Source organism: Salvia splendens, chromosome 16 (assembly GCF_004379255.2).
Source record: "Salvia splendens isolate huo1 chromosome 16, SspV2, whole genome shotgun sequence".
NCBI classification, from domain to species: domain Eukaryota; kingdom Viridiplantae; phylum Streptophyta; class Magnoliopsida; order Lamiales; family Lamiaceae; genus Salvia; species Salvia splendens.
In genome coordinates this window covers 14,808,807-14,825,616 of record NC_056047.1, presented here as the reverse complement: position 1 = coordinate 14,825,616, position 16,810 = coordinate 14,808,807, and the positions used below count along the sequence as shown (strand labels likewise).

General features: G+C 36.4%; 3 protein-coding genes across 5 annotated transcripts; all 3 read right to left on the bottom strand.

The window, feature by feature from the left end:
- Nucleotides 1–705: 705 nt before the first annotated feature.
- Nucleotides 706–3,466, bottom strand: LOC121770040 (chloroplast processing peptidase-like). Of its 2 annotated transcripts, XM_042166837.1 has the most exons (5): nt 2,910–3,461; nt 2,171–2,308; nt 1,480–1,566; nt 1,103–1,170; nt 706–1,023 (listed from the first exon to the last, which is right to left on the bottom strand). In XM_042166837.1, exons 1-5 carry the CDS (start codon nt 3,309–3,311, stop codon nt 891–893), a joined length of 828 nt encoding a protein of 275 aa, XP_042022771.1. In that variant the 5' UTR covers nt 3,312–3,461; the 3' UTR covers nt 706–890. The 2 variants fall into 2 exon arrangements, with proteins under 2 accessions (XP_042022771.1, XP_042022772.1); XM_042166838.1 differs by lacking the exon at nt 2,171–2,308 and having other exon boundaries at nt 2,910–3,466.
- Nucleotides 3,467–3,675: 209 nt separating this feature from the next.
- Nucleotides 3,676–5,253, bottom strand: LOC121770041 (nifU-like protein 3, chloroplastic). Of its 2 annotated transcripts, none has more exons than XM_042166841.1 (4): nt 5,033–5,253; nt 4,904–4,937; nt 4,345–4,631; nt 3,676–4,051 (listed from the first exon to the last, which is right to left on the bottom strand). In XM_042166841.1, exons 1-4 carry the CDS (start codon nt 5,111–5,113, stop codon nt 3,860–3,862), a joined length of 594 nt encoding a protein of 197 aa, XP_042022775.1. In that variant the 5' UTR covers nt 5,114–5,253; the 3' UTR covers nt 3,676–3,859. The 2 variants fall into 2 exon arrangements, with proteins under 2 accessions (XP_042022775.1, XP_042022774.1); XM_042166840.1 differs by having other exon boundaries at nt 4,841–4,937; nt 5,033–5,252.
- A 7,198-nt stretch (nt 5,254–12,451) lies between these two features.
- Nucleotides 12,452–15,824, bottom strand: LOC121770751 (probable glutathione peroxidase 8). The gene is made up of 6 exons (XM_042167519.1): nt 15,559–15,824; nt 14,727–14,803; nt 14,534–14,595; nt 13,690–13,808; nt 12,876–13,043; nt 12,452–12,782 (listed from the first exon to the last, which is right to left on the bottom strand). The coding sequence occupies exons 1-6, from the start codon at nt 15,595–15,597 to the stop codon at nt 12,750–12,752; spliced, it is 498 nt and encodes a 165-aa protein (XP_042023453.1). The 5' UTR covers nt 15,598–15,824; the 3' UTR covers nt 12,452–12,749.
- Nucleotides 15,825–16,810: the final 986 nt, after the last annotated feature.

The window sequence follows — 16,810 nt, the reverse complement described above, 5'->3', positions numbered from 1 at the left end:
CACGTATGATTTGATGTCATTAATCTCATATTTCTTTTATACTTGTTTCAAATTCATTACGTATTATGAGTGTTGTAGTATAAAATTTTATATACTTACTAATTGATCAATTTCTTAAAGCAAAAACTTTGGTGCTGCCATCTCACGCAATTATTCCCATACAAATTAAACATAACTAAAAATGAATAAAAAAAATCTCGAGCAAGTTATCAAGTTTGGAATCTAAGTAGTAGTATGTGTTAACAGGTGCCAATGCCAAACATGATTGCCAATTTAGTTGGGACCCAAATAAAAATATGGTAAATTAACTTAATTTGACACATACAAAAGGTCACAAATCAGAAATGATGTGTTTGTTGGGTTCTCCATTGAACTTTGTTAGAATGGAAAACTTTTTCTAGTGCATTTCTCTTCTTGTTTAGAGACATGTATACTATTGGAAGCGACTATATTACAACATGGTTTTAATTTTCAATGTGTGCATCAACATTTATATAAATAAGAGAACTTATGTAGTAATTAGTTTGTTGCTCTTTTCTTAAAAAAGTTGTATGAATTTCGGAACATTGTATGATGCGTTTGAGATAGATAGGTAGTTCCACATTTTGATCTTGTGGCAATTTGCCGCATTAAGCTGAACTCAGCAGTTACACTTTAAATAATGGTTGGTTGGATTAATTACAACTAATTCGGTCTTAATTACGATTTCAATTAGAATGATTCATATTCGAATTTATTAATCTACAAATAGAGTGGTTGCACATTGCAATCAGGTGTACAAAACTTAGGCCTATCTTTTTTCAGATAAAACAGAATGAATGGAGGTCTCTTTTCAGACAAGAATTTGTTTCACCAATATCTAATTAAAAATCAATCTTAGAATTGCACTCTCATTGACTAGCTACACTAGTATCCTTCCTGTCAATGGCACAGCCCTCCGGAGATATCGTGCCACCGGCTCTAGTAGGAGGCCAGTACCGGAACACAGATCTTCCGATTATATTCTTTGAAGGAAGGGGGCCACTGAGAAAGCATTCATTCATAAGAAAATTTAACTGAGCAAGTATCTCCATCTCAACGTTTGAATGCAAAAAACTATTACCAGACATGTGAGTCATAGCTATTGTTGCGATTATCGCCCATAACAAAAACTGAGTTCTCCGGTACACGCTGCAAGGAATTATACTTATATTAGACCAGGTACACTTGGGAATAAACTATGCAGGTCAAAGTTCTAAACAGCAAATTCTGTAAATGTTCCAGTTTCAAGTGTCCTAATGTCATATTCCTAACGGTATACATATTCGGCACAAACAACCTAATATTGCCACTTCTTGACTTACTTGAACATAAGAGCCTACAAAGATTGGAATAATTAACTCGTTAAGTAAACAGAGTATATTTATTTATTTGGCTGGTTTCAATAGCGAATGAGGTTGACAGGAAACAGTTTAAATATGTGAAACCAAACAAACATACAGTTTGTGTCATTTCATATTTGGGTGCTTCAAGAATATAGTCTTCATTTCGTACGACTCCATTGACGATCAATTTCCCATCATGAACCTGCATTAGGAAATAAGCATGAAAAGCTTCCTAAATGGAACAGGAAATACACTGGATGCCAAGAGATTATATCACCACTGACTGTCAAATCATTGAGTTTGCAGCAACAAGATAAGAATGTTAAACGAAGACAATAGATTTAAAGTAGTAAGTATTATGATTTCATGCAATAAGGTTGCTCCATAGAATTGTAGCATCAAACTAGTATCTGGAAACTAATTGCAAATGGAGATCATGTCCATCCTCTACTGATGATTCCTAAATTCTATAGAATAAATCGATGATAATATTATGCCTTATACATTTGGTGTATTAAGATTCCATTGTCAGCACTCAGCAGAGTATTCTCTTTAATATTACCACATGTACACAATCAAGCAACAAACAAGCTCAAGTTTGCTTTTACAACACCAGTCTATATAGATCTCATATTCAATAAAATCATAGGGAGCAGAATTACAGCAGCAGTTTTATCCAAGCAAATAAATGCAGGAATTTTAGCAATGCTCTACTAATTTAGCAGATACTTCAAATTACTGTATTAGGGATTCCAGCAACCAGAACTTAAATCCTTACCAAAAAAGAGGACATTTTCAAGTCTCACCTCAACAGTATCACCTTCTTTGGCAACTATCCGCTTAATAAAAACATCATCATCTGTGTAGCCAACTTCTTGCAGCACAGGTGGGCTTTTAAAAATTACAACATCATTTGGACAGGGTTTTCGAAAATAATATGAGACCTGGAAATGGAGAATAGCTAAGTACTAATAGCAAAAGGGGGCTCTACGGTGGAATGCAAATAAAGAGTCAACGAAGTAGTTCCATCAGAGAACTTAAACCCTTTTAAAACCCAGAGGGCCTCATTAGTAGTACACGACTGATGATGTGCACTAATCTGTGTATAAGGGACGACAAAGCATTTTTCGGACAGGAAGGTATCATGGTAGTACACTACATTCCAGAGGGATGAATCAAGTAAATAACACGAGTTAAAAAAAGCAAAAACATGATACAGAGGCAGAAACTACCTATCAATGCATAGACAGAAAAGAACTTTATATACACTAGAATACAATAGCTATATAATTTGATCATCTCTACATTATTTAAGCGAGTAAATTTTGAAATTTTAACCGCAAGAGTCATACATTGCAAGATAAGTGATAGCAGAACTACAAAATCTCCACTATTTCCTTCATCATGCTTCTTTTCTCTGTTTGTGCAATGGTAAAAATGCTCTTTTAACATGAACAAGGCAGATCAAAATTTGAAGCTAAAGCTAAGTAGCAATCACGAACAACACTAATATTTAAATTGAACGAAACTTGTGAGCAATTATACCTTTTCAGCTACAAGTCTATCTCCAACATCAAATGTAGGATACATAGACAAGGAAGGAATATATCGAGGCTCAGCCACAAACGATCTGAACGCCAGTGATATAGCGACCACCGCAACAACCGTTTTGACGTCGTCTGTGCTGAAATTCAACCATTCTGGCAGTAGACTATCACTCTCTCCCGTTCCGTCATCATCTCCATTGCCGCCGCCGCCGCTCTCAGGCGTGGTTTTGGCAGTGTCCTTATTGGAGACATTACAACGAAGGGGCTGCAAGCGATATCTTTTAGGGTTGGGAGACAGGCAGCTGGGGAGTTTAATTGGAGTTTGGGTGGTCGAAAATGGTGAGGTTAGGGTTGTCTGGAAAGAGAGTTGGGGGATTAGCCCAAGCTGCAAACTCATCATCTGAATTTGATTTTCCCCTCTCTCTCTTTCTCCCAAATTAATTGAAAGCAGAAGAAATTGACTTGGCTCCTTGCAAGCTATCCGCTATTTGAGATTTCTATCACTATAAAAAACTCATCTTTATTCTGATTGAAACATAAAGACTGAGAGATGTTTCTTTTCCTGTGTCATATTTTTAAACTGAAAATAATTGTTCTTTTTGTTTTGGGTTTACATAAAAATTACTACAAGAGTATAATAAGTTTGCATCTACTAAAGTGCACTTGTTAATTTTTCTCATAATAATCGTATCAATATTGCATTGCTAGTTGCTAATTTGTGGGGGGTATGTAGGTAAGCTCTAAAGCTACTAAAGGAACCTTGATTTTCCTCAATATAAATCAACAAAGCTCAATAGTCTAACAAGAAGTCAGTTTCAGTACAGAAAATATACATTTCTATCACTAGTGTACATGGCTTTTCCAAAGAATATTAACAAACTTGTGTGAGAAATCTTGCAGTTGGAATCACAAATTCTCTGCGCTTAACTTGGTTTCTTCCATAACTCTTTAGTCTACCAACTGCACAGCTGCAATGACTGGTATTTTTTCTCTCAATTTCTGTGTGAGAGCTACACGAACTGTCATCACGCCAGCTGCAGCTCCGCTTAGTCTAACCTTTACGACTTGGTCGTTGATATGAACGAGCTCCAGTTCTCCCCCGCCTGTGCCTGAGAGGTATGGTCTAATCTCTGATAGAACCTGCAATATCCGATACACGATTGAGTATTTTTTATCTTCGTCACCAGGATTATAGTTTAACTTCCTTCCTTTGGATACTAATCAACAAAGTTATCTCATACTACTATTTGTAAAAATTATCAAGAACCTTAGCAATATCCGAGAGTTCCAATCCATTATCCATCTAGAGATATAATCTTACAAATACAATATATCAGCCTTTGCTACTTTTATGTATGTAGTCTAATCAATGTGGATCATATTCCTAGCTATATATGCAAATGGAATGTGATGAACTGAACACAAAAGCTTACCTTCTCCACATTTTCTTCATTCAAGTCAAGACCTGTTTCTGTGTCAATAATCTGCTCGACTGCTTCGATTTCAGGGATCTTGTCGGTGAGACGAGTCTCGATCCCCATCTTGAGGGTCATGGTGGAGCTGGGGCAGGAGCCGCAAGCCCCTTGGAGCTTGAGTACAACAACAAGACCATCAATCTCATGAAGAGCCACATTGCCTCCATCAGCCATGAGCCCTGGCCTCACTTCATCCAACACCTTCTCCACATTCTCCTCAGTCAGTGGCAGCACACACACAACACCTTCAAATTCCAATCACATTTATCCATTATCCATTCAATTCATGCTTAATTGCTTAAAATAAAAACACTACTTAGCATAAACAATTTCTTATGAAACGTGTTGACAACCAAAATCTTATCAAAGTTGGGATCTTTTTTTACCAATTATCACTATTAAGTTAGCCCTTGATTTCAATTCAACACAATTAAACACAGGTATGTGAAATCACCAGCGCGATTCTTGATTGGGGGAGCAGGATTAAATCTAACGAAGTGTTTGGTGTGAAACTGACCCCTGAAAAATGGGCTCCTCTCTGAAATGAGATTCTGTAATAGTAATCAACAAATAATAGTAATCAATAATATTAAATATTAATAATAATGTGATGCAGAATTGAAGATTTATAAGCGTTTATACATACATGTGAGTGGGAAGAAGCAAAGCACTGCGAAGGGCGAAATTGCGTCTTGATGAAATGGGTTTGCGCGGAAAGTGCTCCCATTTATGCAATCTGCTGTCAAATTTCAGGGAAGGATGAAAAACCCATGAAATTCTTAAAGCCTAGAAAGGAAAAGTGAGTATCTGGTTGAAGATGGTTGGCGGGGAATGATAGGTTGTTTATGCGATTTGTTGATGATAAGCTTCGTGTGGATATTTTCATATTTAATTAGGTAATCATGAATCTTATGTCTAATATCACAAAATTTTAATACAAATTCTATTAGATTTATATTTAAAAGTATTAATTATTTTCTGTCAAAATATTTTTTCTCATAATAACATAATACGGAGTATTTATTATTTTTAAATTAATTTAAATTAGCTATACAGACTTATTATATTTAATACTAGTAAATATAATCGGTGTGATTTTTAAAGTAGCAGAGTTTGATAGTTAAAATAATTATTGTTTCTGTTTTACTGGATATGTTTCTATTAGACACTCGATAAAAAAATAAATATCTGTGTTTAATGGAGATATGATAAAAATAACAAGTAGAATAAATTAAGAAAGTGGAGAAAGAATAAAATTATAAAGATAGTAACTTATATACGAAAAAGTAAAATAAAAGAGAAAATAAAAAAAAAAAGGTTAAATTTGTAGATATATAGTTTACCATAAAAGAAATTGCCCCAACGAATACAAGCCACTTTTTTAGAGTCCATTAAAAGACTTCTTTGGTAGTCATTTAAAACTATTTCAACTACGTTTCACCAATATATGGGCATGGGCTATGGCCTATGGGGCTTGTCCACAGTTTGCCCAAAAAAGGCAATAATACTCGATAGGATTTCGTGAGGGTATAGAAGGCAATAATAATATTACTCGCTTGATTTCAGCGCGTATTTTAAGAAATGTAAAAAAAATGGAATATGACTATACCTTCTTCAATTTGCTATCTTATGGTTTATTTCCTCTTTTTGTTTACTGCTATTTTGAGTAATGGGTGATTGCTATGCATAGTTAATGTGGTATCTGCTGTTACATTTTCAATCAAGTCAAAGCTAAATTAACATTATAACATCATGCATAATGGAATTGCAAAGTGCGAACTAGACATGCCCAAAGTTTTTGGTTCCGGCGGTTAACCGCGGAACCGTAACCGTGACATTTTTTACAAACCGGAACCGCTATATTTGGAATCGCATGCCGATTCCGGTTCAAGATTTTACGAACCGAAACTGTCACCGAACCGCCGGTTTCACGGTTCCGGCGAGGTATTCGAGGCGTCAACCGTTGGCAGCCAAGGAGCAGCTTTTTTAGTCGGTTTTTTGACCGGAACCGGCTGTTAACCGTGAAACCGGCGGTTTCCCGGTTCCGGTGCGGAACACAAGGTTGACAAGTTGCAGGGCCGATTGGATGTTTTATGCAGGTAGTCAGGCGGTTTGCAGGCGGTTTGTTGACCAAAACCGCCGGTTTTGTCCGATTTTCAATTTGTTTTTTTTTTAATTCTGATTTTGAATTCAAATTGATCCATCCCCCCCCCCCCCCCTTTTATCTATAAATACCCCTTCTATCATCACTTACATTCACCCCATTCTTGTATTAACAAGTGTTTCTATCTTCAATCCCCTAATTCTCTCTCTTTGTTTCTCATTTCTCATTTGTGCTATTGTGCTTACATTTGAATTATTTAAGCGCTACTCTTATATTACGCATTGTTATACTTGTTCCGTAGTTCTATAAGTTGTCTTTCTCAATTGCTAAAACAAAAAAAAATATAATTTCATATTTCTACTATATAATTTGTTACTATCAAGATGTCTTCATCCCGAGAAGGTCGTGTTGATAAAGGAAAGGGAAAGTCCAAGAGGCCAAGTCGAAAATCCGTTATTGATGAGATTTCTCAAAGGAACATGGATATGTGACAGGTTAATAATTATTATCTACTATTATTAATTATGAATTACATTACATTATTGTTCATAATTCTATTTGATATTTACACTACAAATATTATTTTGTAGAAACGAGAAGAGCAAGATATGGCCAATGCTATTGCTCTCTCTCGCTCTCAATCCCAAGGCGGACGTGGATATGGTGGTGGCGATGCTTATGTTGGTAGTGGTAGTGGTGCTCTCGGTCCCGGTGCCTATTCTCAACAAATTCCAACCCCGGTGAATCTTGATGACGACGATGATGATGATGACGAGGAGGAGGAGGAAGAGGCGGAAGAGGAACAACAACAAGAAATGCCACCCCCACCACCACCAAGGAGTCGTCGTGGTCGTGGACACCCTCCTCAACCTCCAACCCAAACTCAACTCAACTTTCAACATGGAGTGGGGACCGGGAGTGGGACGGGTTCATCCCAAACATCAGGTATGTGTAGCACTACTCTTTTAAAATATGATCACAAAAATGCTCTTAATGTGATGTCTAGATTTGTTGTGATGAAACATTTTCCGTTCAATGCTTTTGATAACGATGCATTAGAGTCGAGTATGCGACAAGTTTATAATGCTGCTGCAAGAAAATTGAGTCGAACTTCTATGACTCGAGCTGTTGTTAGACAATGCTTGGAAAAGAATGCGCAATTAGGTACGTTTATTGTTAACTTGGGTCATAAAGTTTTGATTTGCTCTGATGTGTGGACTGGTTGTTTTTGCAAAAATTCATATATGGGCATCACTGTGCATTTCGTTGATCACAGTTAGACTTTGAACAAACGTTTGATTGCATTTCGGGAATTTCCCGCACCACACACTGCACAAGCAATTGCTCAATTGATCATTCAAGTTTTGAATGAATTTCAATTGATCAATAAAATTTTTTCTGTTGGTTTTGATAATGCAAGCGCTAACACTGCTAGTATAGATGAACTCATCAGTACATGTTCTCCTGTTATTGATGACAAATATTTTCATGTACGATGTATTGCTCATATTTTGAATTTGCGTGTTCAAGATGCGATCGATTTGTGGCAAAAGTATGTTGATCCTATTATAACTGCTGTTAAGTTGATTCATAACAAAACTCCTATTGATAGAGCTTGGAAGAAATATTGTCATAGCTTACAGTGGAGGTACACCAATTTTTGTTTGGATGTTTTAACTCGTTGGATCTCGACGTATGATATGTTGGAGTCGACCTTGAACCACATTGAATATTTATGTGATTTTTTTAGAACTTGCCCGCATGTTCCTTCTAATTTGCTTTTGATACCCTCTTGTTGGGACCACAACATGGATTTGTTTCGATTATTCCAAGCTTTAAAAAATGCCACTGTTGAGTTATACGGCATTTATTATCCTACTTCTGTGCGCGTTTTGCGCGTATTTTGTTTTATATGGTTGAGTTAAGAAATGTGTGAAAAATACTCAATTCATAGAGTTGAAGGCTATTTTGTTTTATATGGTTGAAAAATGGTTGAAATATTTTGCGCGTATTCCAAATGTGTTTTTTATTGCAAAATGCTTGGATCCAAAGTGGAAGTTGCATGGTGTTCATAAAATTTTAGACATGTACTATGGTTGTTTGCACGATTTGGATTTTTCTCAACTTCGCGAAATGGGCTTGACAAGAGGAGAAGGCTTCGAACTAAGTCTTCTGAATGTTGATGAAATCAAACTAAGGTTAGATAGTGCACTCCGTGCTCTCTACACGGAATATGAAATGCGGTATAACACCACTCACCAGGTACGTGCTCCTCCTAGTCCTTCTACATTTGATTTTGGTGGCGGGAACTATAGCAATGTCATGATTGATCCAAACGTAATATCACAATTGCAAGATCTATACGGTGCTACAACCAATAGGACTAGATCTACTAGTGAGTTAGATATATATTTGGAATCGCGCTCTATTTTTCAAGATGCAGGTCCTCCTACTCAACAAATTGACGTCCATGATTGGTGGGGAACACATGTCAGAGAGTTTCCGATACTCTCGATAATGGCTAAGGAGATTTTCGCCGTTCCCACTTCCACCGTCACCGTTGAGCAAGCTTTTAGTGTCGGCGGTTGTGTCCTAGACGACAAAAGGAGCAATCTCTCCTCCAAAAACATGGAAGCCACTATGTTACTTGATGATTGGGCAAAAGCGGACATGAGAGCACAAGAGCCGGATTTCGACTTTCGTGTAGAGAGTGATGGTGAAGACTTTTCCACCGATGACGAGGTCGGAAGCAAGGGCGCTCAACAATATCACTGACGGGGCGGTGAATGACGAGCACGGCCGACCAAAAAGGTAAGCAATGTAAGAGAACTACGTGGGCTTTGATTCCTCAATAAAATTGTGGATACGTATGCAACTCAACTTAAATTTGAAAAGTTTAACTTTGAAAGTTGAGCTCAAGCCCTTTTCAATTTTTTCCTTTTTCCTCCCATTTCATGTTTTTTTATTTATGTTCCGACGACACTTGTAAATTATATCACATTGTTATATATGTATTATAAATTGTAATGTATCGTTGTCCGTTACAACTCAAATTCAATAAAATTGATATGATTTTCACCTTATTCGTCTTATTTCAATTTAAATTAACAATTTTCTTGTTCCAATTTATTGTATAAGTCCAAAATTCCAAATTACATAGCAAAAAAAAACCGTTGAAACCGCCAAACCGAACCGAAACCGTCCGAAAATCGGCGGTTCAGAACCGGAACTGCCGGTTTTCGAACCGTGGGCATGTCTAGACTGCGAACGCATGAACATCTCATTGAAAAGGAATTGCAATCAACTTTTATTATCCAAGTTTATGAGTCATTTCAGTAGTCAATATGCATAAAAGGGATCTGGGACATTGAACTCACCATCAAGGGTTCGACGGTAGCAGCGACGGAACTAGTAAGGGGCAAGCCCCCGCTCCGGTGCCGGACAATGTATAATTATTCCGTGCTTGGGGCGGAAATTGAAGAGAGTACCCATAAAGTTGTTCTTGTTGTATGATTTTTGGAGAGATGGAGGAGAAGAAAGGAAGAATCCATGTGTGAAATAGATATAGAATAGATACAGGACCAAGAGAGAGAGAAATGAAATTTGGAAATGATACATGAGAGCATTAGCAATGGTGGCCTATCTCCGGAGCCCATCTCAGAGACTATCTTCATTTTTTCCTGCCATGTCAGCAGGCTCATCTCAGAGCCTATCTCCATGCAATGAGAGCTCATCCCATAGCCTAACTTAGAGCCCATCTCATTTCCACATCATCATTATTTTTATATATTTCACTTGTAATTGTTTTAAATTAAAGACAACGTAATATACGACAAAAAATAAATTCATTAAAAACAAAATAAAACATCATACATTAAAAAATGATAAAAATAGAAAACATAATAAAAAACAACGGAAGTAGAAATCGTGAAATTTAGCACCCTCATACACCAGGCTCGTCCTTCCCGACACGACCCATTAACCTTATGAATTTGGGGCAATCCTTCAGTTGCAGATATATTTCCCAGTACTTGAACCCCCTCGCATTGCCATCGTAGAATTCGTGAAATTGAGCACACTCAGACACCAAGCGTTTCCAATGCTTGCTTAGATCGTCGGGCTTATGTGTCGGGGCTCATGCGGGCTTTACTTGTTCGTATATTTTCGTGACACGCCCCAGAAACCGCCCTCTACAATCGGGTCTTTAGAGATCTCTGTCCAACAATGAGCAAGAGCAATCGACTTCTCTATGGAGTAGGTACTCATCGTCCGCCCAGCTTCAGACGCCTCCCTGACTGTCTCCTTCTTCTTCCCCTTCATGTCGGGCACCTTGGTGCTGAAGCTCATATCACCGTGGAGAGAAGTAATAAAATTGAAATTGAGATTGGAAAGGATGAATGTGAATTGAAGGAGAATGAGGTATATATAATGGATTAAAAATTGAATTAAATTATAAAAAAATGGATATCAGCTCTGTCATCGGTCCGAGCCCCCGCAATGGAGGCCCATCGCAGGCCGATGCGGGCGATATATCGGCTGATGGGAGGAGGCGGAGGCGAAGGGGAAGGGAGATTGGCTCCCTCCCCAAAATGGTGACCCATGCTCGGTGATAGGGGGCCGATCGATCGGCTGTGGCGATCGGCTAGCAATAGTGGCGATCGGCCCCATTGCTAATGCCCTAATACTCTGTAAGCTATTTTAACTTTTTACATAGCAATAATATTGGGCTTGTTTGATAAATAATATGGTTATACCTAGGTTAGTTAGTGATTAAGATTTAGGGCCAAGTTAAGGAAAGATTTGATTTTACTAATACACATTTGATATCCTAGTGAATTTTTTCTAATAAGCCTAATTTGTTTGGTAGGGAAGTTATGAAATCAGAAATAAAATATGCAATGACGGATTTGACCTTATCAAATAAATTTGCAGCTATATTATCAAACAATAACAAAATTTACCGCAACAAAAAATTATTGAAAAGTTTTTAAGCTCTAATCATCATGTTCCTGAGTTATGCACTTACCTACCAGCATTATTGGGGGTATAAATTCAAAAACAAACAAAATGAACCAAATTATTGGAGAATAAGTATTGCTTGAATATTTGAGAAAAACAAATGGAGGAATGCACAATTTCGGAGGAAGATAATTACTTAACTTCACTTGTGAAAAAACCTCAAACATATCTGAAGAAGAATAATCACCTATGCTAGATTTAAAAGCCACAAACAAGGCTCTTCAAAAATTTATGGAAAAAAAATGATCCAACTCAATCTTAGTGAACATAATTCATCGTGGAAATATTATCACAATTCACAAGTGGACTTTTGATTTACTTGTTCATATGAGATGGAGGAAAAGTATACGAGTGGAAGGATTGATCCAAGGCTAAAAAAGAGAAACTTTATTTTTCTCACTAAACAAATTGATGCAGAATACTATCTGACCAAATTTGTGAGATACATATCTATGTATTTTAAGGGAAAATCTGCAGACTCGGATGGGCCATAGAGAAAAAACACAGGCCTAGCATATAATTAACTATGATACCAAACACTTGGAAATACTCATATATATATCTTTATCTAGGCATTACCTACTTATCAAACAACTCCTTAAATTAATTAGTACTACACCACTTCAGATTTTACTCGGATTAAAATATTTTAGATTTAATAATTTAGCCAATAAGTTATGAAATCAGAATATACTAGAAATCAAAATATATTAATATCGTATTCTTAATAAAAAAAAAGCATATTGCAAATATCTCAACCAAATTTGCGAATACTTTGAACAATAAAAGAAAGAATGATGAGGAAGACATTATCAAATATTATAAATAAATAATTATATAGTAGTATTTCATACTCATCTTAGTATTGAAATATACATTGCATATGACTTTTGTCCAATTGTTGAGTTTGTACGACTCCTTATTTAGTTGATTGTAAAGTACTAATAGAAATGTAAGTGTTGCTTTATTGCTCAACACATGCTATAATAGAAATGTACGTACAATTGCTTTATTGCTCATTAGTATGTGGACATACTTAAATAGCAAACCGAGACTCCTAACGGTGAATATACTTAAATTGCAAACCGAGACTCCAAATGACGGACGGAGAGAGTATTAATTATTTGAAAATTATTATTATTAATTTTAATTTTAATTTTATTTTCAGCACTGGCTTATTTCATTTTCTGATTCTGCCACTGGTCCGTAGTACCTTCCGGGAGCATGGATTTCTCATCGGTCATGGAAGCCCCAAGAGCTGTTTAATATCCCTCTGCAATCAAGAAGATGGTTACAGTGGCATGATATCACATGTACAATGCAGTAGAGGAAAGGGAAGTAGATACAGAACACATTCATTTGATACCTCAATTGTAAGAGGTGATGTTGTGGGGTAATAGCGATCAACAGGGTGTCCAGTCTTGTCGATCAAGAACTTTGCGAAATTCCACTGAATGTCATCACCGAAGATCCCCCACTTTCCCAACTTCAAGAACTTGTACAATGGAGCAGCATTGTTACCATTCACCTCAATCTAACACAAGCAAAGCAGTCAATTAAGATACTAAATCGTGTGAACCTACAACACAGCTTAGATTGATATGCTTTGCAGTTAAACTTCCTGCAGTCGAGTACAAATAAGGGTACCAGATTACATGAATGAGTAGAAATCTATCAACTGGATACATGGTTTTAATAGACATGAAAGATGTCAAAGCATGGAAAAATCAACATTAAGGTAACAGATTATACTGGTGTAAATTAAGTGTAAACACAAATTCAGAAGACTAATGGTAGATAGATGGTTTTAATAGACATGAATGATGTCAAAGCATGGAAAAATCAACATTAAGGTAACAGATTATACTGGTGTAAATTAAGTGTAAACACAAATTCAGAAGACTAATGGTAGATAGATGGTTTTAATAGACATGAATGATGTCAAAGCATGGAAAAATCAACATTAAGGTAACAGATTATACTGGTGTAAATTAAGTGTAAACACAAATTCAGAAGACTAATGGTAGATAGATGGTTTTAATAGACATGAATGATGTCAAAGCATGGAAAAATCAACATTAAGGTAACAGATTATACTGGTGTAAATTAAGTGTAAACACAAATTCAGAAGACTAGCTAGAACTCAAGTATCTATATTTACGAAGTAGTCCAAATTTTACCTTGTCAAAGATGGGAAAATCTGACTTGAATCTAGTGCAGACAAAGTCCATGATTTCATCATTGCTTCCAGGTTCTTCTTCACCAAACTGATTACAAGGGAAAGCCAGAATCTCCAGGCCTGTATTGAATACGACGCAACCAGAAGAATTCTTATCATTTGCAAGGAATTGAAGTAAAGACAGAATACGCTTGAAGCATCACTTCTGAATCTGAACTTTCTTGACAGAGATGCAATACAAAGTTAGACCAACAAAGATAAGTGTTTGTGTTGATAGCTTACTTACAATTATGATCTTGATTTCTACAATGCAAGCTAGATAATTTTATCAAAAATCAAAATACTAATCCTACAAACAAAACTATCCTGTCCACTACCGCTTTTCATTACGGAAAATGTTGTGCCTCCCTCCCCACCTTTACAAACTCACGGAAGAACCAAAAGATCTCAAGTAAATAAGTTCCATTGAGGGGTTGGAAGAGGATTGGTCCACATCTTTGTCTAATATCCATACATCTCACAAGAATCACCTTATTATGCTAGTTTCTGAATAATTTTATTCATTTACCCCCCTTTAGATCAGTCATGTATCGGATAATCTATGTGCCCATAGATTTAGGTAATATTATAACATGGTGGATGTTATTTTAGGTGTGAAAAGCTCATTTACGATTCAGCAGGTGATATAGCAGTGTTCTTCCACGTTTTGGTTGTTCCTTTTAATAACTGTTTTTCTGATTTTTCCCTAAACATTTTACTTTAAGCTGATTTCCTTGTCATGACCCTCTGAGTCTACCAATACCACACTAGTGGATTTGTACATGTCTACATCAGCAAAACCATACCTTGATCTTTGTACTTCACGTACAATTGATTTAGCTCAGTGTAGTTCGAATTGGTCATCCCGCTAATATTGAATTAGAAAAGACAGACAAAAAGCAGTTATTAATAGGCAAGGGTTAAGCATCCTATGTAAATGCTAAAAATTAGAGGACACAAATACAAAGACAAAACAGAAGCTAAAGTAAATGCTACTACCATTTTGAGGCAACATTCACAATCAGCAACACTTTGCCTCGGTAAATGCCTAAGTCCACTTGATTTCCTTTAGCAACCTGAAAGCAAAAAAGCAATATGTTTGCTAACACAAGTTATATACAGCGAGCCAAATATGTGATGTGAAGTGCTATATAGCTCCTTTCAGAAGTTAAGGTCTTGATATGGTTATAAAAGAAAACCTAAATGAGATGCTTCAGATGAGCCAAATAGTTTTAAAGATCAAGCCATCTAGGGAGCAACTCCAAGGTCACATAAAAGGCTTTTTGCTTCATTTTTAACAGACGTCGAGGCAATCGCGCTATCAAATATTTATGCTAGAATGAAAATGAAAATGAAAATTAAAATCATTGTCAACTGCACTGTGGAAAGCTTGATCCAAGTGTCACATGTGATTTTTTTACAAACAGGTAGTGAACATTAATAGCAACAATTATCGCGTGGTTCCAGCACTTGGCTAAAGTCATCAAAACATGAATTGAGTTCACATCCATACATGTATGACAGTATGAGCATCATGAGCTGCTCAAAGCGATTGTGAACTCGAGAGTTAAAACCCCATAAATTCGTAGTAAAATTACACGAATCGTTGGTAGGGGAATTGGATCAAACACCTAGTGGATTCTAGTACAGGTTAAGCATAAACAACAGAAACCTAAGTAAATGGTAGAATCTGGAGAATCGATAAGCATAAATAGAAGCGATGATCAACAAGCACGTGATATGAATTAGCAGTTTGATTTGGGGATTACGAATCCAGGAATGTTAAATTCAGAGCAGGAAAATGAAGTATGCAGCGAAGTTAACAGCTGACCTTGACGGTGAAATCAAACACAGACTGCGACGACGCCATTCAAATTTACGAATATTATGTGCAGAATTGTTCCGAAATCTAAATTCAGACGCGTATGGTGAGTTGAATTCTTAGTTAAAGGTTGAATTTCATACTAATTGAATTATTTTATTTGAGTCGAGCTTTAATATGCTGAGTGACTCAAATCATATAATACAACTGATTTAATGACTCAATTTTTCATGATGAATGTAAAATGCATATGTACTTGAAACAATGACACCAGCATCATCCATCAATAAATCTCTCACAAGAATAATCTATGTTCACATAATCCTATATTTTTTTCTTTTTGATTCGGTAAAATTAAATCGCCTCTATTTATAATAAAATTTTTATTTAATAAGGTAAATATCATATTTTCATTTACAATACTTCAGCCACTGTGTTCTCTATACCTCTTTTCTATTTTATCATATTTGCATTAAAACTTTTATTATCAAGACTTGAATTCTCATTTTCATTTTTAACAAAGAAAGAGCCATTGTTATTGGAAATGTTATTGCCACCTCTAGTGTTGCCCACGGTTCACGAACCGGCGGTTCCGGTTCGGAACCGCCGGTTCCGGTTCGGTCGAAGGCGGAACCGGAACCGAACCGTGAGGCTATTTCACGGTTCCGGTTCCGGTTCCGGTTCGGAACCGCCGGTTTTTCCGGCGGTTTAGGCGGTTCCAGTTCGGAACTGGCGGTTTCGCGGTTCGGTTGTATTTTTTTTTTTAATTTGAAATTTGGATTTATACAACAAATTGGAACAAGACAATGTATAATTCAAATAGAAATACGGCGAATAAGGAGAAAATGATATCAATTTTATTGAGTTTGAGTTGTAACGGACAACGATACATTACAAATTACAATATATATACATCTACAACTACAAGTATACAACATACAACAATGTAATATAATTTACATTGAAAAAAACATGAAATGGGGGAAAAAAATTAAATTGAAAAGGGCTTGAGCTCAACTTAAACTTTCAAAGTTAAACTTTTCAAATTTAAGTTGAGTTGCCTACGTATCCACAATTTTATTGAGGAATCAAAGCCCATGTAGTTCTCTTACCTTGCTTACCTATTTGGTCGGCCGTGCTCGCCGTTCACCGCCCCCCGTCATTGCTATTGTTGAGTGCTCTCGCTTCTGACCTCGTCATCGCCATCGGAGGAAAATTCTTCACCATCACTCTCTACACGGAAGTCGAAATCCGGCTCTTG

Excerpts from the sequence above, each read along its gene's own strand:
- LOC121770040 (XM_042166837.1), bottom strand. The coding sequence starts at position 3,311 with ATGATGAGTTTGCAGCTTGGGCTAATCCCCCAACTCTCTTTCCAGACA. Across the intron at positions 2,309-2,909 it reads ATAGACTTGTAGCTGAAAAG|GTCTCATATTATTTTCGAAA; the intron begins GTATAATTGCTC and ends CTCCATTTCCAG. Across the intron at positions 1,171-1,479 it reads AATATGAAATGACACAAACT|CGTGTACCGGAGAACTCAGT; the intron begins GTATGTTTGTTT and ends AATTCCTTGCAG.
- LOC121770751 (XM_042167519.1), bottom strand. The coding sequence starts at position 15,597 with ATGGCGTCGTCGCAGTCTGTGTTTGATTTCACCGTCAAG. Across the intron at positions 14,596-14,726 it reads GTGAATGTTGCCTCAAAATG|CGGGATGACCAATTCGAACT; the intron begins GTAGTAGCATTT and ends ATTCAATATTAG. Across the intron at positions 13,809-14,533 it reads CGTGAAGTACAAAGATCAAG|GCCTGGAGATTCTGGCTTTC; the intron begins GTATGGTTTTGC and ends TATTCAATACAG.
- LOC121770041 (XM_042166840.1), bottom strand. The coding sequence starts at position 5,113 with ATGGGAGCACTTTCCGCGCAAACCCATTTCATCAAGACGCAATTTCGC. Across the intron at positions 4,632-4,840 it reads CCCAATCAAGAATCGCGCTG|GTGTTGTGTGTGTGCTGCCA; the intron begins GTGATTTCACAT and ends TGGAATTTGAAG. Across the intron at positions 4,052-4,344 it reads ATGAAGAAAATGTGGAGAAG|GTTCTATCAGAGATTAGACC; the intron begins GTAAGCTTTTGT and ends CGGATATTGCAG.